The sequence below is a fragment of the Pholis gunnellus genome, assembly GCF_910591455.1.
Source record: "Pholis gunnellus genome assembly, chromosome: 17".
Taxonomy (NCBI): Eukaryota; Metazoa; Chordata; class Actinopteri; order Perciformes; family Pholidae; genus Pholis; species Pholis gunnellus.
The window spans coordinates 20,054,438-20,077,791 of record NC_136544.1 but is presented as its reverse complement, the minus strand read 5'-3'; the positions used below and the strand labels follow the sequence as shown (position 1 = coordinate 20,077,791).

General features: G+C 44.3%; 1 protein-coding gene across 1 annotated transcript; it reads right to left on the bottom strand.

The window, feature by feature from the left end:
* Window positions 1-10,270: 10,270 nt before the first annotated feature.
* On the bottom strand, window positions 10,271-23,073 carry foxk2b (forkhead box K2b). The gene is made up of 9 exons (XM_079178001.1): window positions 22,564-23,073; window positions 16,881-17,075; window positions 15,832-15,985; window positions 15,097-15,243; window positions 14,224-14,417; window positions 13,279-13,481; window positions 12,883-13,125; window positions 12,557-12,757; window positions 10,271-11,696 (listed from the first exon to the last, which is right to left on the bottom strand). Exons 1-9 carry the CDS (start codon window positions 22,869-22,871, stop codon window positions 11,497-11,499), a joined length of 1,845 nt encoding a protein of 614 aa, XP_079034127.1. The 5' UTR covers window positions 22,872-23,073; the 3' UTR covers window positions 10,271-11,496.
* Between the last annotated feature and the right edge of the window lie 281 nt (window positions 23,074-23,354).

Genomic DNA, 23,354 nt, shown 5'->3' with positions numbered 1-23,354 from the left:
ATTAGTTTGAGATGAAGACGTTTGCTAGATGACTTGAAATGTAACATTTTCCAGAAGACTAAAGGGAACCCGAGCAGAACAACAAATAACATTCATCTTATTTTCTAATATAACATTATTGATAACATTTATTTGATTGTTGGATACGACCAAAGTCTGCAGAGTTGTCAGAGGTGATTCATTTTACAGCGAAAAGAAGCGACCTCTTCAACCACAAGCTAACGTTGAGGCGGCGAATTTGTTTTTAATAATGTATTCTTCTGTTAATCATAATGTTGATTTCTGCTCTTGTTCATGCTGGTTAATTGACCCTAAATGTACTAATACAATAGTTTTGCCTCTTCCTTTTTCAAATTTGTACATATAAAAGTTATATTCAATTCATGTATTTATTTTAATAGTCGTTAAATATTCTACATACAGATTTGTCTTGTCTCCGGATTCTTCCAAACTGAAGCGTTTTAATGAGATATTTTTAACCTGAAACAGAACACAGCAGTCAGTAGAAGTTATGAATGCGTCGCTTTGATTTGGAAGAACCGACACTTTACTGCTCAGAGCTGTGAAGAGGAAGAAAGGTATTCTGGGCTTTAGCGGGAGCGTTTGTGTCCCGGTTCAAATGCCATTTCAGACCCACACAATAAAAAAGACCCAACAGATGGAGTTTATTGAATGCTCAGAGTGCTCCCTTCATGGATTATCTGAAACACTACTCTCCTATCTTTTACTGAATGAGGGATTACTGAGAAGGTGTTGACCTCTGACCTCAGACACAGGTGAAGACGCTGGTTCGCCCCGTGCAGCCGTCCTCAGACTCATCGAGCTCAACAGCTGCATGAGCTCAGCATCAGCGGAGCGTTGTGTGGTGCAGGCGTTAAACCTAATCAGCTGCTGACTTGGACGTCCACTGATTATAAGAATGTAAACCTCTTAGTTTAAATAATCTAATTAGAGTATCATATTTCTACAATTTCCTTTGCTCAATGATTGATTTAACTCCAACACCAAACCAACTCATCAGAAGCTGGACCTCCCAGATACAGGTGTGTTTATCCTGCAATCACCACACACAGGTGATCTCCATTTTACTAATCATGTGACACTGCGGCAGCTATGATCCAGTGTCCACGTCAAAAAAGGGGGCGATCCTCCTGCAAACATGCATTTAGTGTTTTATATTTGTAGTAAATTGAGTTGACGTTGTAGAGATTTGTTTTTACTTTGACTTGAATGTTCACTCTGACTTCTTTGGTGTTTAGAAAACATACATTTTCATGCATATTTTATATAACAACGTCCATTTAATGTGGAATTCATTATGGCTCATAGCCAGCTCGGAGGGGTTTATTTTGTTGCAGTTTGAGATGTTTGAAATGTTTTCTATGGACATTCTGACATTGTTCCCTTTAGACGTATAAACCACCTTAAAGTCACCCTTAAATATTAATGGGCCAATCATTTCAGAGTACAGACAGTGGGGATGGGAGAACAGATGCCAACAAAAACAGCAAGTGTGCTCATGCTGTAACATTTTATTTGTGGAACTCATAAAATGTTTGCGGTGCAGGTGATAGACGGACACCGAGGGAAGGAGAGACTCAGCTTCTAATCAGCATCATTCAGGCACAACAGAGGCTGAAGTGTTTTGTTAATCAGAGCCGATCTGAGGAGTCCTCTTGTCGTTACGAGTGTTCACATGTGGACTCGTCGGCACATCGATGTTACGTGACGGCTCCTCGGCGGTTGTGTAAGTCACCTTCGACTTTATTCTGCATTTTAGCTTCTGATGTCCTTGAAATAGAGACGGAACCATCAGAGGCCGTTTTCACAGACGTCAAAACGCAGAATGACCACTTCATATTTTTCATTTAATTATTTGTCTTTTCTTTGGAAGGGTTATATTATTTAAGCCCTCTTTTGACATAAGATAATGTGGTGTATAGTAATATCAACCCTGTCTCCGGGGAAAAGTATTGTCTCCAGCAGTACGGTCGTAGTCTGAAACACGTTTAATTAAAACACGTGGTTAACGTAAAAATCTGACAAATGTACTCGGTTATGTTTGGGCAACAAAAGCACTTTGTCTAAATGGGACACATGCATCAGTCTCCTGGGTAAACGTCCACCATCCCGACCTCGCTACGCCGACTTCTGCCTCAATCTGATTTAGATTTTGAAGGTGTCAGATTTGTGAGACCATGATGACTAATTAGCATCTTACACTCGGGTGATTGCAGTACCTCATTAAATGTAACGAATATGAGGTGAAACGTCAACTTGTTGTGTTTTTTCCTGGAAAACACTGAAACGAGGTTGAATTTGCAGCACGCGGTGTAACTCGCTGTCCGTCTCTCTGCTCAACCTGGAGACATGATGCAACGGGTTCAACGGGGCCCTCGCGTCATGTTGTGAAGTAAGTGTTACAACAATGGAGACGCGGGGCGGTTTTGTGATCTCTGCAACAAACCGCAAGTCCTGCGTGTCGGACGATGAAGCCGCAAAATAAATCAATGACTGAAACACATTCTGTCCGTGTGGAAGCCCACGAACTCAACGCTGCCAGGAGCCGAAGGGAAACAAAACTGCTGCAGTGTGACAGTGGCTTCCGTTTCCTTGGGAACTGAGAGGAGTGCTGGGAGAGACCAATTAAGCGACGAGGGGGCCGGCGCTCCGCTTACACGGCCTCGGTAAATTATCCTCAAGAGCCATTTCAGTCACCTCGCTGAAGAATCCAATTAAAGGAAACTAATTATCAAAGATGTTGGCTTTGCTTCATTTAAAGTGCACCCAACTTCATTACATTTCCTTTCCCTCTCTCTCTATTCTCTTAATTGACAATCGTGGCGTGTTTCGGGATGTTTTTCTCTCTCACTGCGTTAATAGGGTGGCAGTTCTCTAATAAGAGTTTTTATGACGCATTTGGGTAAAAAAGGAAACAGATTATCAAGATAATAAAGTCAGATTTTGTTGAATATATTTTTGGATAGTTTTAAGATCAAAGCATTTGAATTAACAAATAAATGTCACATTGCAAACGTTAGTTGTGTTGTTTGTCCCATGATGTTGACTTGATGCTACAGAGATTCAGTGTTCTGGTTTCATGGTTTCTTGTGGACGTGATGACGTCTTGTGATCTGTTGAATGTTATGAAAGAAACGCCGGCTCACTTTAATCACTCTTCACCAGCAGTTGTTCCTTTTGGATTAATTTCATCATTGATGGTAATTACCATAATCATATAATATATTTATATATATATATATAATTTGTCAGGGAAACTAAGAACTTTGAGTAATGTATGGATACAAGAGGGTAAAATAAGAGTGTGTGATACTGAGATACAGATTTTCGGCACCAAATATTTGCATTTTGTGTGAAAATATTCTGTTTCAAAAACAGATGGAAAGATGTATTTATCTACTTCTCACTTGATTTATTACCTCAGTAAACATTGAACATAGTTTCATGGGGATGCTTTAGGGCGGGCTCGCTGTGATCGACAGGTCTCTAGAGCCGTACACGACGTCTCTACGTCACTCCTCGACATTCATATTGTAACTTCCGTTGTTTGCAAAAAAAAAATTAAAAATCTGGAATGCGTCTCAATGCAATGCATTGACGAGTGGCGAGCCTCTCGGCTTGTGTCTTTGAACAGTTCACAGTCACACATTGTGCTTGAGTGCTGACTTGTGAGCGCCGTGCTAACGCCCATTAGCTTCTGATATGGGGCTCTATAGTCGGGGAGCTCCAAAAACCATCAGCGAGTGAAACATCAGGGTTTTAGTCGTGTGAGCTCGGCATAAATAGGCCAACTGTATAGAAAATAAGAAATGCAGCTTTAAAGCCACTGTGTGTAGAATTGTAGAATGTAATTCAATTCATTTTGTACAGCCCAAAATCACAAATTTGACTCAGAAGGCTTTACAATCTGTACAACATACGACATCATCTGTCCCAGAACCCTCACATCGGTACAGGAACCCCCCCCCCAAAAAAAAACAAAATTTAACTGGTAAAAAAAACAGGAAGAAACCTCAGAGAGCAAGAGAGGAGGGATCCCTCCCCGAGAGTGAACAGAATAGATGTCATGTCACAGAATGAAATACATAATAGAGTTACACATTCAATGCATATGACATAATTGATTCATATAATGAGAATAGTAAGCAGAATAATGATGGAAAAAGTACTACTACTAATAGTAACAGCAGCAGTGGATATAATAGGATAATAATTATAATTATGATCCATGAAACCTACGAGGCGAGAAAGCACAAAGACTCCGGGGAAGAGGCAAAGTCAGTTAGTGCATTAATGGGACATGAATTTACAGACGGAGATAAAAGGAGAGAGGAATAAACCTGAGCCAGCCCTAACTATAAACCTGAGCTAGCCCTAACTATAAACCTGAGCCAGCCCTAACATAAACCTGAGCCAGCCCTAACTTTAAACCTGAGTCATCCCTAACTTTAAACCTGAGTCATCCCTAACTATAAACCTAAACTGAATGCTTAAATATGAAGATACAATATCACAGTTTGGAGTCAGGCCTCGTGCCTCCTCATACTCTCACTTCCGCTCTGCATCAAACTGTTTTCCACAGTAGCTTTAAAGTGAGCCCTCGCACTCCCTGAAGTCCGTCCGAGAGGATCTCATGTCGCGCATTCAGAACCGCTTGACAGAGCCGGAGGTACCGATTGAGGGATTACAGCGAGACGGACGCTGGACAGAGAGCGAGCAGCGGCCGGCCACATGTCCAAAACTCCTTCCGCCAGACAAGGGAGAGACGAAACACGTGATGGAGAGCAACGAGGTCACAGTGAAGAACCTGAATCCTCTTCATGAGGCTGACACAAAGCAGAAGCAACCTCACACTCTGGGATGTCATGTATTGTTTTTTTTATACCATTAACCCCAGCAGACCTGTGTGCTCTTAGCATCCGATTGCTGCTGTGAGAGAGGTTTTTTAAAGCGCTCAGATCAGTGGGGGTCCTGCATGGTTCGGGGCCAGTTGTGGAGCAGCTGTTACCCGAGGTTACAGACACACAGCCTCCCGGAGTAGAGCATCTTATTTCCTCTCTGCTCACAGCCACCCACATCTCTCTCTCTCTCTCTCTCTCTCTCTCTCTCTCCACTGCTTTCTTTCACCCTCTCTCTCTGTTTCCATCCCACTCTCATCCCTCTGTCCTCTTTCACGTCTCTGCTGCTTATGGAAATGGCTGCGATGAAGTGTCAGGGCCATTGAGAGGCTGAGAGAGTGAAAGAATAAAACATTAGAGGTGCTGTGACTGTCATCCGGTGCAGCACTTTGTTGTCATGTGCATGTGGTGCGTCTGCATGCTTTGCTCTGCACTGCCATCATGGGGTCAGTGAGAGTACTGCACTCATATTGTTCTTTGTGATGGTGTGTTGTTGTTTTTTAGCGTGCAAGATATTTTCTTCCTGTCACAGAAAAGTAATTTATTCTGTGGACAGAGGTTTTCTATTAGCTGCTCCGGGATAGGAAAGCTTTTATTCTGGAAAAAAGAAATCACCCAGAACACACAAAGTGACGTGTTTACACATTCACAAGAATCCTTTCATGCAACACAACAACGACTGCTTTAGTTTATCCACTTAAATCATAAGTCTGAAGGACAAACTGCATGAAGAAACCAATATAATACAAAAACTTTTAACAAGCCAATAAATACATCTTCATCATCCATCAGGGGGACAATTTATTCAACAAATACAATTACAACATCCAACTGTTGATTTGGAACATGAGGTGATCTTCTCTTGTGTCAAGTGATGACATGTTTCACTAATCAAATTAAGGGAAGAATAGAGTTTTAACAAATAGATATTACCATGACACTTCCCCAGTTGATTATTTACATTAGGACACTATTTTTTTTGTATTACATTGAATAAAGCAAGGTTTAAAATTCTTCTTTTATTTTGTTGATATATTAGAATCAAAGGTCTTTTACAGAGAGAATCTATTTTTATCATTCCATTAATCAGAAAATACCGTTAACCTCTCTGTAAAACCTTCAGCACATAGAGAGGAATGAAAGTGTAAAGTTTGGTGTGTGTAAGAGCTGCTGAAGTGGAGATTTATCATCAGAGTCTGAGAACAAACTCATTCAGAGAAAACGTCCTTTAAAGAGACGTTTATTTCATTACAGACATTTAGAGACTCTACAGGTGAAGAGGGTCAACACATGAACTCATAGATATCACCATGAACCTTCACCACTTCATCACTCACATTAAGACTATTACTTTATGTATTACAAGTTTTCTGAAATGTTATGTTTGAATACGCAAATTAAGCATTATCTAATGGTAACTTGTGGTGAATTTAGAAGAAATCTACAGACACAAATAGACAAAGTAATAAAATAAACACCTGTTTTATCTCCACTAGTCAGGAAGAAAACATGGTATGGAAGCTCTCATGTGCTCTCATGTGAGCACACAAAAGCTTCGTAGGACTCACACATTTTTCAATTTGTGACAATTATTTCTGAAATGGGAAGCAAAAAGACAACATAACCCACAAAAAAAGAAAACAAAAGCTAGAGAGAGAGCAACAGTAAATACAAAAACAGTTAACAGCTGCAGCTCTGATTGGTTATAATCAGAGTCATGTGAAGCCGAAAGACTGAAAAGGCTGTTATGTCAAAACAGGGATTGCGACAGTGGTGGGCCGTCAGGGCTTGCAAAGCCTTCTCTGCTGGCCTAAACACAATCACAAAGTTATAGCTATAGTTTAATAATTTTTCTTAAATACACTACATGCATCATAATTCATAAAAATATTTTTCCCATTATCTTATTTTCTCATTGCACAGCTACCGTCTTCCTCAGTTGCTCTGCTTCAGTGCAGCTTGTTTTAAGTAGAGCTTTTATCCAATCAGAGTTCACCTCTGTGTCTCTAGGTAAGAAGAGAGGCCCGAGGCCTGCAGACTCACCCAGTGAATCCATGTGCAGTTTAAGTGAATGGGGACGATATTGTTGATTGTCATAGTCTTCAACCAATCAGATCTTTAGTTTGACATGTTGGCGGTATTCTTTGACGTGCCAGAGCGGCTAGCTGGCCTATAAGCACGTCAGCATTACGTGCAGCTCAGTTTGCAGCAGCAGCTCTGCAGTGAGATGCAGCGTGTGCTGTGATTGGTCAGTGGGTGAGCACGTGACTATTGTGAAACGAAATTTACAGCAGAGGCTTAGTCGGAGTAGTAAGAGTTCAAATTGAAAGATATGGAAGAAATTATGATATTTTTAGCATTTTGCTTGGTGTAGATTATTATTTTTCTTTACCTAGCTTTGTTTTTTAACACTCAATGGCTGAAGGAGGAGAAACAGATTTGTGAGTTGTGATTTAACCGTGGGATTAAACTCTTTGTCAACAAAGAAAAGAGGATGTGATCAGCATTTGGTAAGGTTTACATCTAATATCTGAATGGCCCTTGAGTGTGTAGCAGAATGCGTGTTACTGCTGTTGTTTTTCCGTTAAGCTAGTTAGCCTAGCCTCCCGGAACACTTGCAGAGCCCCAGCTGTTTTTGTTCTGGTTCAGAGGTCACACAGACTGCTGTCTCCGAGTGAACGCAGAAAACATTATATTTCCTACAATTTAAGCTTCTGCATTTTCCAAATGCACTAGTATTATTCAAACGTTTTGTTCGGTTTGTAAGCCTCGTACCGAACGGTTTAATACGAATACATAACGTTATGTAGTTACAGCCCAAGAAACGAATAATAACCCTAGCTGTGGCGCCATCGTGTGGTTATAAGGTGGTATTTCAGCAGTTGAAGGCCCAGGTCAATCCAGAGCAGGTTCTTGTTGTCGTCCATATTTAGTGGAAGTGGCTCCTCAACGCTAAACTGTTTATCCACGACGTGTGGAAACAGCAGCTTTAAGGCGCTGCTGCAGGTCAACATGCAGGGACCAGATATCATCAGAGGATTAGAGTCCTGGAATAGTCCAGCCCCCCCCCCCCCCCCCCCCCCCCTCTGGCAATACAAACAACAAGCGGCCTCATGACCCTGACAGACGAGCTAATAAAAGACCTCAGGTCTCCGGTGGTTTAGCGTCTGTTAGCGGTTAGCTCTTTCGATTCTTGAAAACGGAGGGGACGGATAGTTCTGAGAACAATTAGAATGAGACCAAACGGAGCAGCGGACTCTTCATCATCCTCTAAACCCGCTTTCAGAGTATCAACACTCAAGCTCCGGGTTTCCATGGAGACTCCACCTACACAGCCAGCAGTGTGGGCAACACAAGCGTGTGTGTGTGTGTGCTTTAAATGCTGCTGCTGCTTCCCTTCCACTGGTGTCTAGCAGCAGTATTCAACCAGAGACTCAAGGTTGCACAGTGTGTGTGTGTGTGTGTTTACATACAGAGAAGCCAGAGGTGAGAGGTCGTTAACTTGCTAATGAAAAAGCAGAAGAAGAAATTACAGAAGCATGTTTTCCTCACTAAGTAACAGAGGTGTTGACATGAATCACATGACTTTACACCAATGACTCGTCACTTCACCTGGACTTGAGTCTTTTTTTAATTTGAAAATACTTGATACTGTCCCCCAAATATTATAAAGTACGTTACTTAAAAAGTGATCCACGAATCAATTGACTTTTTCTTCATTTCCTTAGTCAACTAACGTTAAAGGAGCAGTTTACGACATTCAAAGCATTAATATAACAGCAAACTACTAATATCTAAAAGATATTACATCGGGATTTGACTCGGGACTTGACTCAAGACTTTGAGTCTTGACTTCGGACTTGACTCAAGACTAAGTTTTGACTCGGGACTTGACTCAAGACTTAAAATCTTGACTTGGAAATTGACTCAAGACTAAGTCTTGACTCTGGACTTTAGTCAAGACTTTAAGTCTTGACTTACCTAACTTGCTTCAGAGGTGAACATTAAGGCGCACACAGATATTAACAGGATATTAAATAATAACTCCTAATCATGAACATAGTTCAGTAGCTGATGAAGTTTGTTGCTGCTTTAAGTGAATCTTCTGAGGAAACAGCACAGACGCTGCAGCTTTATTTAGCTCCTCCAACACAAAGGAGGAATGTTGGACCTCTGCGGGGGTGAAAGCTGGATAATTGTTTCACTGTTGTGGGCGTCGGTTTATCCCCAAACACGCGAGGTGAATTCTGAGAAACACGCAGAGCTTAAACAGGCTGCACTGACTCATTAAGTCTTTGTTCTTACTGTATCCTTGTTTTCCTACACATGATTTTGATCCACATTTAAGATTCTCAAATAACTCAATTACGGCACATCTTTCAAAAGCTCCTTAAAACCAACTTGTTTTTACTTTTATCTTGATTTTATAACTTGAGATTTTATTGTTTGTACTCGTTATCCTCTGTTATATTATTTTGCTTTTCCTCCTAGAAAACAATGAAGTGTAGTTTGTTTGTTCTCTGCTCCTCTTCCTTTTGATTTAGCTTCGGTAGCTTCAGCTCCTTACTTTGAGCTTATGAACCCTTATGAACCTTTATGAACCTTTATGAACCCTGCTGACCCTTTACCACCGATTACCACACCTCATGCTTACATTACTGAAGTTAATCTTTTGTTGATCACGGTCGTAAAACAATTTACTGTACTTCTATAAGTAGACGCTCAATTCACTCGTCTTTCATCTGCAAAGATAAATATTTAGACTAAAGGTTCTCTACAAGTGTGTAACTGTGATTCTTTGCTATTCTTGTGCGGTCATTGTGTAATGACGTTCCATCTCAAGATAAAAAACTGAAAGCTTTTATTTTTCCAATGCTTTTGAATTGATGTGGGTAAAATGTATTGAGAGTATTACCCGACTGTTCATGTGTTTTAGGATGCAGACATCTTGTGTTAAAGGACAGTTAATCTGCTGCTTTTCTCTCCATCTGACAGCCTGATAAACCTTCCTATACCGCCCCCCTGTGGAGGCGAGAGGAACTACACCACTCGGGACACTGAAGCAAAAGATACAGGAGAAGAAAGAAGGGGGCTTTAAATTAATTTATTTAAAAAAAAGCATTTCTCCACTGAAGCAGAACAAACATCAAATTTTTTTTCCTTTACTATTGTTTGGAACGTGTACAATCAGAAAACAGACTCGTCAGGTCGCCGGAACAGAGTAAAATAATCAAGCAAAAGGTGGTGAAGGGGGGGGGGGGGGGGGGGTCTGCCAACACCACAACGTCAACACAGCCGGGAGGGACGAAGAGGAGGAAGAGGAGGAGGAGAGGTGGGGGAAGGAAACAAAAATAATAATAATGAAAACACAAACATTTAATCAAGTGCAGGTCTGGTTTGGACAAAGCAGGGCTTTTTTTTTTTTTTTTTTTCCTCTGTTCAAGTTACAGTTAACGACTCCTCTGTTGTCGGACACATGCAAGGTCAACATCTGGAACTACACATGGAGATTTCATATGCTTATATCGGTTATCTGTGCAAGTATTAAAATATGAAGGTATAACTAAGCAAATTTTCATATGGATATGTCAGAACGAGGGAGAGGGGGGGGGAGACAAATATTACGAAAAAAACTATCACACTGTTTCACCGAACAGAAAAAAAGGAAATCCACATAAAAAAAAAAAAAAAAGAAATAAAGTGAGATTTCTCTAACTTAGTTACCGAAATGTCACCGACCTCATTATTTTGTACGCTTCCTTTTTAATTAAATTATTACTTATCTAAGTGAAAATACATGTGAACAAAAAAAAAAAAAACTCCTATGCTCCACATCTGAACATCAAAATACTGCATATCTACGTACAGCTGCGATCAAAGGAAGGTCAGTATTGTGAGAGGCTAGCTGCCAGAGTTTCAGGAATATTGGCTCCGAGTTGATCCCTTTCTCGATGCGTTGGCCGGTTTTTTCTTTCTTCTTGATATTGTTTTTATTTTTATTTATTTTTTAAACCATTGAATGCTCGTCGTGCTCGTCGCTCGCGTCCCGCCGGAGAGGATGCTGGCTGCCGGAGTCTCCTGTCTGCTCTGAGGTAGATGCGACAGAAAGGTGGCGTCCAAGCCCGAGCTGGAGTCAGGGCCTCTCCCCGCTGGACCACGTGAGGTCAAAAAGGTCAGCTCTTAAGGGTTAGTCGTTGTTAAGGCTTCCTGTGGTCTTGGTTTTTAGTCACTCTCCTGTTTCAGTGGCTCATGGGGCAGGGGGGGGGGGAGACACCTTGTTGAGTTTCTTTGTCCCATTTCTTTATTTTGTTCTCAACCCACATTCCAGTCTTTAAGGGGGGGGTGGTGTGGATGTTACTCATGTATTTTCTTGTGACGCTCTAGAACAGAAACTGAAAATGAAAAAAGAGAGTCCTCTCCGTTTGGCACCTCGGGAGTCAGTGGTGGAAGAAACGGAACAAAACGACGGGAGAGAGAGAGAGAGAGAGAGAGAAACCGTGGAGGGAGGAGGAGAAGGTGGTGGTGGTGGTGGGAGGGGGGGGGGGGGGGGGGGGTGTGTGGTGCGTAAGGGTACAGACTAGTTGAGGCCCGGGCCGTTAGCTGCCGACGAGTCCGAGTCCGCCGCGCTGACGGGGCCGCGGGCCGCCTCGTCCTCCGATTTCACTCGCTTGGCGTCGGGCTGTTCGCCGGCCAGCTGGTCCCCGTTCTGTCGCTTGGTGGGGAGGGAGGCCGAGGCCGAGGCGTGCGCCGCCAGCAGGTGGAGGGGGCTCGCCACAGCTGGAAGAGCAGCAGGGAGACAAGACGGGTTAAACGCTCTTTTAGTCTGTGGTGAAGCAACATCTGCAAGAGGCCCGAGGTCGGCTCAGCTGCAAATAATACAGAAGCTATTGTTCCAACCATCATGCAAACAAACCAGCACGAACCAATCAGTTAATCTGCAAATATTTTGATATTTGTTTAAAATTAAAGGGGTGCAACGAATCATAAAAGTCAAGGAGCAAATATAACTTTTAGAGATTTTAGAGACGGTTGGACGCTCCAGTGATCAAACCTGGACGAATGCTAATCAACGTCAGACTCGTAAAAGTGCTTTTACTTTATGGAGTGTTTGTGTTGTGAGACGTGCTGTAAACAGCGATGGAGCTCCGTTTCCACTTAGTCGATCTGTGCCTGAGAGAGATCTCTGCGAGGACGCGGTACAGTCGCCTTCTCGTTTAACAGGCTTCACACGGAACCTTTAAATGTCTTAAAGTCTTAAGTCTCATGGTTTACTCGTCTGTCGGCGTCTGCATGTTTTCCCGAGTCGATGCACCGAGAAGTAGAGTCATTTTCTCATAGACTTCTATACAACCACAGGAGTCGCCCCCTGGTGGACACTAGAGAGAATGCAGCTTTAACACATGAAGCATCGGCTTCACTTGTCAGAACCGGAGGTCGCCTCCTGACCGTGACGCATTTAGATCCCGACTACGAATTATCAACTTCCGATTTAAAATGGATTGCAGCAAAAGTTTTCTCCTGAGGAACAACTTCAGTTTCTCTTCTCGCTCCTCCATGAAGCAGACGTCCGATCAGGCTTCACTTAATACACAACATCCTCCCAACGTTTAAACCGACTACATCTAATGAAGTCTCACCTGAGCTGGCAGGTCCGTGGATGGCAGTGGTGATGCTGTGGGTGCCGTTCTGCATGATGGCCTTTATGGGCAGCTGGTGCTGTCCGATGGGGGCCTGCTGCACGATGGTAACAGTCTGCAGGGGCCCGCCGGGCTGGGAGCTCTGGATGATGCGACTGGAGCCGCCTATAGAGGTGATGGTGGGAACCGCCTCCACTTTGACTGAGAGGACGACAGACAACGGGGATGAGGAACCGAGAGCAGCAGTGCTGAGATCACGATCGACTGATAACACAGAGAGGAACAACGTTTAGAGCTAATCTTTTCCCAGCATGCTCCTGGCTCACCTTTGAGCCCCGTGTGCTCTCCGTTCTCCAGCGGCTGGCTCTTGATGATGGTGGCTGGCTGGGCGATGACGGCGGAGCCGAGGGACCCGGCCGGGATCTGCTGCAGGACGTGGACCGTCTGGATAGCCGGCTGGGAGGTGCTGGTGCTCACTGGGGAGGCCATGGTGTAGGTCACTGGCTTAATGGTTTGAGGTAACTGACGCTGGACTGCTATGAGTACCGGCTGGTTGTTCACAGACGAGACTGGAACACAAACAGAGAGGCACACGGGGATGTTTATATAGAAGGTGTTAGGAATGTGCAGGTTTGTTTATCATTATTAGTTAAAGTGTGACATGTGAACTACAGCAGACTATCTCTGCAAAAGCTTTAAACCGCCGTGAGAGCGACTCATACCTGTGTTTTGTGCAAAGCGTGCTTCCTGGATGACCGCCAGTTTGGGCTGGACCACCACCGTGGTGTTCGGCGGGGCGAGAGCCGAGGAGGTCTCCAGCTCCAGGGGGACCGGGGAGCCCTCCCGTGATAGGCTGTCGGGGGTCTGGACGCCGCTGGAGTGAGCGGAGAGAACCCCCGAGTGGCTGGGAGACGCCGGGGCGCTCCTGAGGGTCGACAGAGACGACGGATCAGTTTGTGTTTTATTTTTCATGGGATTTGTTGACAGAATACTTTTTAAACCCCAAAAAGACCATTTGAACCTCAATTTCTCATCCCGCGTTCCCCTTGAATTCCTGTTTCTCACAGAAAACAGCCAAAAACAGAAAAAAAAACTACATCAAGGCATCAGTTCATAAACCCTCACATGACTCGTGCAGTTTAATCAAAGTCTCATTTCTCCCAAACAGATGCAATTGAGCCAAAATCGCTCCATTTAAAACACGTCCTGTTGTTAAACCACATTTACTGAACTTACTTCTAAATGGTTTGATTCTCTGTTCACCGTGGAGGCATCAGAGACAAACGCTTTGAGAGTAATTAATATACAACTGGATATTTTGGGGGTGAAGTACTCCTTTAAATGGAGTCTTACATTATTAACAATGTTTTACACGTTTAAATGCAAATGTTTGACACTCATTTCTTTTCAACAATGTATCTTAAAGAACCTCATGAGAGTCATTTATCTGATGTCTTTTTCACCAAAACTGTAAACGTCTGTAAGACCTGCAACAAAATAACTAATGAATGAACTCTAACTGTTGAAATCTTCAATCTCAAGCATAAACAATAAAAACACTGGGAGATAAACACAAGACGATCTGGGAGGCTGAGGTGAACTGTGTGTGTGTGTGTGAGTGTGTGTGAGACACGGCGGGGGGGGGGGGGGGGGGGCAGAACCCAGACCTGGAGGAGAGGGGTCCGTGTGGGGTCCTGAAGCAGGGGACGCCCCGCGGCCTTCGTTTCCTGAAGGCCTGCTCGATGAGCTTGCCCTCCGAGGACGGGTCTATCCTCCAGAAGGAGCCTTTGCCCGGCTCCTCCTGCGACCGCGCCACTTTGATGAAGTAGCGGTTCAGCGACAGGTTGTGACGGATCGAGTTCTGCGACGGAGGAGAGACGAGCGGTGAGGACGTTACAGCGTTAAATAAAACAACATGTGTGGTCCTGAAGTCCTGTTCCTCTGTGGAAACAACACAATCATGACCAGAAGTAGAGAGAACTCTAATGTGCCATTTGTGCAGTATGACACAGTTATAATAATAATAATAATAATAATAATAATAATAATAATAATAATAATAATAATAATAACAACAACAACAACACACTGGAATCTATAAATCCAACATTTCTCAAAGTGACCACAAGTGTTACCAATGTTGGCTTTAAGTGCTCTATGTATTAAACTATTTACAGCCTCTCTGCTCTGTGTTCAGCAGCAGTTCAGTCAAAGTTTCACAGATTTGTTTTTGTCACATGACTTTTGGTCTCAGACGAGTCAATCATGGCTCCGTAGTTTCACTGATGAGCGCAGAATTTAAGTTTTTTTTGTTACAGAATCTGATGAAAGTAAACGGTTCATTTGTGGCAAAAAGATTTGAAATGAATTCGTCACACACACACGAGGTGTTCAAGGACCGTTGGAAAGACGACGTATTTTACAGCGTCTGGCTATGATAACCGCTGTAGTTTAAAAAGAAGATGCTTTTCCGTCCCACCGGCGGGCTCTGGGGTTCATCTCATGAGGGTTTGGGTGCAGAGAGAAGCAAACAGACTCACCTGCCAGCCCTTGTCTGCGGTCCTGTAGTAGGGGTAGTTCTTTGTGATGTGATTGTAGATTCCGTTTAGTGTGAGCTGCTTGTCCTGGGCCAGCGTTATGGCCTGGACTATCAGCTGTGCATAGGAGTACGGAGGTTTGGAGTCGTCCTGCGAGAGCAGAGGAGGAATGCAGAGTTAGGAATCGGGGTCGACTACGCCCAGAAAACAAACCGTCTTCCAGCCGTCACACGTCAGCTTACAAACGCGGTTCATCACTTATAATCGGCCAGAACTATTTATAGGCAGCATGGACCGAATCAGGTCTGCAACTAACAAGTATTTCACTCCAGAGCTCCAGAGACGACGTCTTCAAATGTCTCGTTTTGTCAAAACATTCAGTTTAAAAAAGGAGAGAAAAGCAGCGAATGCTCACATAGGAGACGATGCACACGTTGACAGTTTTAATAGAAAAATGACTAAAATTATTACGTGATTAACGAGATAGTTGGCCATCACGGACCCCGTTATCATCCTCATTACATCGGCTGAGTCAGTAAACACAAGCGTGCTATTATTGTTATACTGTTATTATCTTCAATACAAATAATACAATAATCAATAGTGACAATAATAATTTGCGAGCACGAGAAAAGCCCAGAAGAGAGATTACTCCCAACTCTCTCTCTTCATATACTTTGATAACTTCCCATTTAAAAGCCTGGCGAGAGAGACCAGACTCCCCCCCCCCCCCCTCACCTTGGGACTGTCCCCTCCGGAGGCGTCTTTGTCGTTCTCGGGCTGTGAGTTGTCGTTCATAAGCTGCAGCTCTGCAGAGCTGACCATGCGTCCGCCCATCCTGTAGCCCGACGAGCCGCCCCCCCGCGGGCTGGAGGGGCACGAGTTAGCAGCACTGCAGGGAAAACACACAATAAGACGGGTCAAAAACAAAACTTAATGTGACGAACCAAGACATCAGACAGATCAAATACCACCCCCCCCCCCGAGGAGGGGCACCTTTAGGCTTATCCGCAGTGCTGCAGTGACACTCTTTTGGCCGACGTCGATGCAGATCGCCCTCCCAGACTGTGTGGAAATACTGCAGTCACTTTAGGAGCCACTAGTCAGAATCCAGTCTAATTATCCGTTTAATGGACTTTAATAACCGGGGGACGTAGAGGACGATCTCCAGAGTTAATGGGACTCTGGGGAGATGTTGGTAAACCCAACAAAACAACACGTTCTACACCTGCTGCCTGTTTATTCACCAACACGTTCTTATCCTATAACCTTCACGGGACCCGTGTGGGACAGGAGAAACCATCTGGCTGGAGATCAGGGGTTGAGAGGATCTTAAGAGTCTGAGATGGAGGCGCCTCCCTCTCTGAGCCCGGCAGCCTCTGAACTAAGCCTAAGCTGATCAGCACAGAGGGCCCACGTCAGGGTCAACGAGAGGCACCGTACCACCGAGATCTGACCCGGGACCAGTTACAGAACTTAAGTGTTTCCTGTGAAAGGTAAAGCAACACAGAACTACTTTGATGTTTGGTTCTATATTTATAAAAACTGACTTATTTCAAGAACTGTTCCTGTTTATTTTCAACAAGTCGTTACTTTTTCTTGAATTAACTAAAAACGACCTCAAACCCGATCAGTTCTGGACATTAATCCATACAGTTAGAGGTATATTTATGCTCAATGCTAATAAATCCTCGTCGGCGAGGACGGTGAAGAGAAGAGACAAAGAAGAAGTCACTTCCTGCCGCCTCCAAGGCCGTGGACGCGCGGTGACCTGCGGAGGAGAGTACCTGATGGTGCCGGTGGGCGACGGCAGCGGGCTCATGAGGTGAGCGATGTTGTCTGGAATGTTGATGGTCAGCGGGGAGATCTGCGGCTGCACCGGCTTCACGGGGGACTCTGGAGCTTCACGCTTCACTTTCTTCCCACTGGACAGCGCCGTGAACGTGATCTTGATGTTTGTGCTGGGGAACCTGAAAGTGCACCTGCAACACAAAACAAGACGGTGTTCAGATGAGGCTTCTGTCTTTTTTAAACAATGTATGGAAACAATACAATCATGGCTGGAAGCAGAGAGAACTCAAACATGTCTTTAGTGCAGAATAACAGTACATTAAACTATTTCCATTGGTACAGCCGCTCCTCTCTGCTCGGCGTTCATCAGCGGTTCAGTCGAAGCTTCACAGATTATTTGTCACGTGACTGTTGGTCTCAGATGAACCAATCGCGGCTTCATAGTTTTCAAGCTTTTTTTGGGGGGCGAGGTATTAAATGAGACCTGTAGAATAAAACGTTTTTACATAATATCTAAATGTTAAGCTTTGTTTTGGTTCTGATGGAAGCGTTGGTCACACATGATGCGTTCAAGGACCGGTGGAAAGATGAAAACCTGGCGATAACGATGGTTTTTACAGCTTCTGGCTGTGATAAAAAGGTGCAGTTCGATTCAGTAAAGAAAGCACGCTTCTGGGTTTCAGAGAGTTAAAAACACCCTCAAGAGGAATCCGTGGATGAAAACCAATCAAATCAGCGAGCACTTGATTAACGCCACATAAACCTCCGCTGTGGTGGATTCTCTGGATGACTTTAATTAGCAGAGAGAGAGACATGCAAGTTAATTAAATTTGAATACTGAATGCATGGCTTGATGAGAATCCCTCTCTGTCAGAAGAAGCAGATTAGCAGCGATAGCTCGCGGTGGTTACGCGGCGGAGGACCGGCGCCGCTCTGGATGAAGGGAATATGAAGATGTGCTTTAAAGGGCACAAGCCTCAGCACCATGTCAACAATTAGAAAAACATGCATCCAATGGTAACGTGCACGTCTCTTTAGGGATTATTAGTCCCGACATATCCGGTAAAAACTACATTTAAAGTGGTCTTGTTTCTTGATTCTTTGTGGAGTCACATATCGCCTTTTTCTGGCAGAGAAGCGGCCGCAGGGCTCTGAGGAGCACTTCATCCCAACGTTTTAACCTCACATCAACACTCCAACCATCGTTGTTCAAGCCAGAATCCATCAAGTACAATATATATCGCCTAGCCTCAGCTCAAACCAGGCGGCAGCCTCCGGTCCCGCCGAGTGAAGCCAAAGCTTCATGTGTTAAAGCTGCATTCTCTCTAGTGTCCACCAGGGGGCGACTCCTCTGGTTGTATAGAAGTCTATGAGAAAATGACTCTACTTCTCTCTTGATTTATTACCTCAGTAAACATTGTAAACATGAGTTTATGGTCTCAATCTCTAGTTTCAAGTCTTCTTCAATACAGCATGATGTTCATTTAGTAAATTATGGTCCATTTAGAGTCAAACAGACCATAAAGCAGGGGATGCTTTAGGGGCGGGGCTACACAGTGATTGACAGGTCTCTACGTCACTCCTCCTCAGTCCTAATATGGTCACTTCCTGTTCATCTTATAGAACTACACGTTACTTAAACAGACGTTTCTATCTTTGCTTCTCCTTTTAGATGTGCAGGAATAAAAAGAAACTACAACAACCAACAGACTGGACTCAGGAATGCGAGGACGCTGCCAACAGAAACCGAGCACGTTGTCGGGAGGATTCCTTTTATCACAGTGTTTTTTTGGGACATGATAACAACACACCCAATCGTTGGCGTACCGTAGACTTCTATACATGAGGGATAAAAAGGGAGCCGTCATGATAACTTAACACTCACAGATACCAGTGAATAGAAGGAAACTCCTCTAAATCACTGCTGGGAGCCGGAGCAGACACACTTTGGTTTTCGTCTCGTTAGAGTGCCAGGCACAGCAGTTTTTTGTCACAGAGCTGGCATCTGCTGAGAGAAGCGTTTCCCCGACACCTACATCACAAATGGAGCCTGAAACACTTCCTGGAGCTCAGACTGGTGAGGGCAGACCCTTTCGCACCGTGAGCCCCGTTCCCTCTCAGGACGGCCACACAGACGAGACAAAGCGACGGAAAGGATTCCTTAAATAACATCAGAGCACTTCTCAATATCTAGCGGGCTGTGGAGAGCTGACAGAGTGGGGACAGTGACGGCTAAATATAATCAATAAAGAAGAAAAAGATCACAGAAACAATCCTGCTCCGTCGTGTTCTCGTCTGCGTTTCACCACGAGGACGATGAATGTTCAAATATAAATATTGGTTCATAACTAAGCTCCACTGTCAACCATTTAATAAGAGAATATAGAATAAGGACACATGTATACGTGTACATCAGGCAGCACGCGCTGGTTTCTATCTTCAGATCATCATCGCGTTTACTCGAGATGGTCGATCTGCTCTCTGACCTGCAGGTGGTCGCGGCGTCCTGCGGCTCAGCGCTGACGTCTTTAAGATGTTTTACAAGCGGCACAGTTTGAAGTTATAAATGTTTATAAAAAGGAGTGTTAACATTATATTTAATCACAGGCGTTTAATATCACAACGACCACAAACCGGGCTGAACCAAACAGTTTGAAGCTTCATTTAAAACGATGACATCATAACTTAAAGCAACTATATTCCACTCTCTCAAATAAACGTGTGATGTGGCTCCTCGTCTCCAAAAGATGCAATTATTTCCAAAAACTCATGTTTTAATCGAAAGTAAAAACTCTGCATCACCCCGTATGTGTTGGCGTTGAGCCGTTCACAAAGCTCAACTTGAGCTGAGGACTAAAACACGTCTGCTGCAGCGAGGCGCCCGGCTGTAATCAAATATGACGACATTCAAAGCTTCATTGGAAAAACTCATTAGAAGCTTTAAAAAAGGTAAAAAAAAAAAAAAAACGACACGCAATGCAAGCCCGTGCAGAACGTTCACTACTCGTATGATAGCAGAGTTTGGTGAGCAGGCTCTGACTGGTTCCTGTTTGAGGATTTAAACATTCACTCGGGCGGACACATCTCGACGTGCACAGCCGGGTTTATACTTTAACATCTTAGTTTGATAGTAAAAATACTTTTCTCAATAACCTGGTTGGACAATGTTCTTTCTGTACAACTACCTTTTTTCAAGAATCTTCAAATGCATCAAGTGTGTAACGTAGCAACACAAGGAGACAAAATAAAACGGTTGTTGACTGTAAATCAGACGCCAGCTTTTGATACTTGGAAGTCTTCATATTTGTTGTTTAAGAGAACCGTGTTAACATTCTCAAATACCTTTGTCACAGGTTTTAAGTGGTGATAAATGCAAAATATTCATCTCAGTTAATCAAAATGTCAAACCGACAGCTCCAAACCCAAAGAAATTCATTTAACAACGACATAAAACGTCACATTGAGGAAGCTCAATGTTCTGCATTTCTGCTAATTTGAATGACCGGAAAAAAAACTGTTTGATCAAGAGGAAGAGTAGTTAGATGTTGTTGTTGTCCAGATATTTACAGGTTTAGGGAATGAAGTCTAGTCAGAAGCTTCATTTAGGAAACATCTATAATTTCATTGATAATGAGACATTGTTAATTATCTGGGGGGGGGGGGCTGTGTCCATGTTGTGGAGTATCCACCTCAAAGCATGCATTCACTGAAGCCTCTTTATTGACCCTATTTTCTCTCCGTGTGAACAATGAGGCCCCGAACGCCCCAAAAAAGAAACACACAAAACGCACAGTTGCTATGCTGCTAAGCTGCGAGGACGGCAACAAACAAAGCTTGTTCGACTGAAAAGAAGAAAAAAAAACTTTCCCTTGATTTTCACCCCCACCCACAACGCGACCAAAAAAAAAAAAAAAGAACGTAAACAAAAGAAGACGGCAAGACAGGAAGAGCACCAACTTGGGAGAGGATTTGCGGGTGTTGGGAGAGGGGAGGGAGAGCGGGGGAGTGAGGGACGTTCCTTTCTGTTTACATCACCGGAGAGGAATCCCTGGAATACCAGCGACCTGTCCCCACGGCCCCGCCGCCCCGCCGGCGCTCTCATGCCGTCTCGATCTGCGTCTCCAGCCGTCTTAGCGTTGGACGCCGAGGGGTCGTCCCGAGTGTCGCCTCCAGCTCGAGGATTACACTAAAAGCACGTGAGAGCCAGTGCTGGGAGTCTTACTTATGGAGGTCCGTGTTGCTGCTGATTAAAAGCTCTTCATTTGAAGGATCAATACGAGAACCTGAAACCAAAGCTGCGCCGACCTAGTTCCTCGTGGCGCTCGCTAATGTGATGGTGTGTGTGTGATGTAGCTAACACGACACAAACATGTTCGGCTGCAGACGATATTTTTCTGCAATGCCAGTGGGTCCAGAAATTCAAAACCAAGTCAGAACAAGTTGTCTTTCTTTGTGCAGAATAAACAAGTGGTTGCACATTGAGCGATTGCACAATAGCGTAGAGCAGTGTTGGCAGGTTTATCTACTATAAAAGTCACTTCAGTGAATAAACAGAAACCACCTTTAAAGCATGCTAAAATAAACCACAAAAGAAATATATAAACAGGCCGAGTTGTTTTGTTTTCCCACTAGAGACGATCTTCCCGTTCTCCACGTTCACATCCTTAAACTGTTTGTTTTGTACCAACAGACCAAAACACAAAGATTACACAACGTACGACGAAGTGAGAGAGAGAAGGAGCGGACGGTCGACTTTGTGTTTTATAAACGACAGTTAAAAATAGTTAGCAACATTTGGGATTAACCTCCTGTCCATCAGCATATCAATTCACAGAATAACTGTCATTTCTATTTAAAATTGCTTATTTTCTTCCAACAAACATGAGAAACACAGAGATATATAAACAGTACATTTGAGAAGTTGCCATCAAAATGGTCGGTGATTAGTTCTCTGTAGATTTAAACATGTCAGCACGACCTGCTGGAACCTGACTTATTGTTACTTTGTGTCAGTTTTACAACCTATTACTTGAGTTAAGTTATAGATTCATCTGCGTGATAAAAGGTTTGATTAGGTCACAACAACCCTTAAAGTTAAACAATGGCACCGCAACCTGCAACTCTCCTTCAAGAGATGCACCAATCTCCATGTCAAAGGACGTGTTGTTTAATTGTTAAATTAACTTTTAGGGGCAGTTTCCTTGCTTCAATGGTGGCCGTCGCATGACTTCGGCCGCTTGTGAAGAGGCTACCGGTGCAGCAGGCTCCGTGTTGTGAGCCGGCAGGGCGGTGACGGGCTGGTTTGTTTACGTTTAGGGGTCGAGTGGAGAACTCCATTCACAACTACTGGACAAGCTGCGGCTAACATGCTAAGCTAACGTGTTTGCATGACGACACGGGGACGAATGTTTACAGTCTCACGAGGTACACACATTTTTTGGGGGGGGACTTAAGGGTGTCCACGTGTCACGTTAACACAGTTTGCGAACAAAAAATGTCAACAAAGAAAATGGCATAGGGGACAGGATGCGGAGTTCTTGCTAACATGCTAATAAAACACGTGGTCCTCTCGAGCCTTGCTAGGCAATGTAAACCCAATGTTGTTGACTGTGTACTGTAGCATGCGTGGCTACACTAGAGCTAGCATCCACATGGAAGGGGGGGGGGGGGGGGACTTACATTCGTGGAAGCTGCAGAGGGGGGGCGCCTCGTCGGAGGAACACTCCGTCCACAAACACCCCGTTTTTACCGAGACACCTCAGGTAGAAATCCCCGCTGCTGCCGGTGCCGCCGCCGTCGTCGCTGGCGGTGAATATCTCCAGGTGCCTCCGGGAGATGAAGCTCGAGTGGCCCATGCTCACGTCCACGGAGCCCTGAGACGAGTTCCGGCCGATGGTCACCGAGCGCTTCTTCATCATGTATTCGAATTCACGGCCCTCGAGCCGGGCGACCGGCCCAGACGACGATCCGCTCACCGCCACGGCCATGTTCTGGAGGAGGTTTGAGGTAATATTTGGGACAAATAAAAAACAAAAAAACACCGGTTTGTGTGTGTGTGGACGCCCGACTGTGTGGCCTAAAAACAGAGGCGTGTAAAAATGAAATCTACAAGAGAAGGGGCTTCAAATTCAAAACAGGAATTTAGAGGGGAAACATGCGAGGAGGCCGAGGGACAGCGGCTCCGACCCACCGCCGAGAGAAAGGGGAGCGGAGAGATCCAACCAAACGGAGCTTAGAGGGCGGATGTGGCTTGAGTGACAGCGCGCTCCGCCAATGGGAATCGAGGAAAGCCGATGCAGCTCATGCGCCCGCCACCAATCACGTGAGAGAACTAATCTGAGGACAGATTCAAGGTCGGTTGGTGGGTAGCAATACGCGCATATGCTTGAGGTTTTTTTTTTTTTTTTACACACACACGCGCACACACACACACACAGGAAAGGAGTGGAGCAACTGCTCTACACGTGCAA

Coding starts and splice junctions, on each gene's coding strand:
- foxk2b (XM_079178001.1), bottom strand. CDS start 22,871: ATGGCCGTGGCGGTGAGCGGATCGTCGTCTGGGCCGGTCGCCCGGCTC. Junction 15,244..15,831: donor CCGGAGGGGACAGTCCCAAG/GTGAGGGGGGGG, acceptor CTGCTCTCGCAG/GACGACTCCAAACCTCCGTA. Junction 11,697..12,556: donor CCACGGACCTGCCAGCTCAG/GTGAGACTTCAT, acceptor CTGCTCTTCCAG/CTGTGGCGAGCCCCCTCCAC.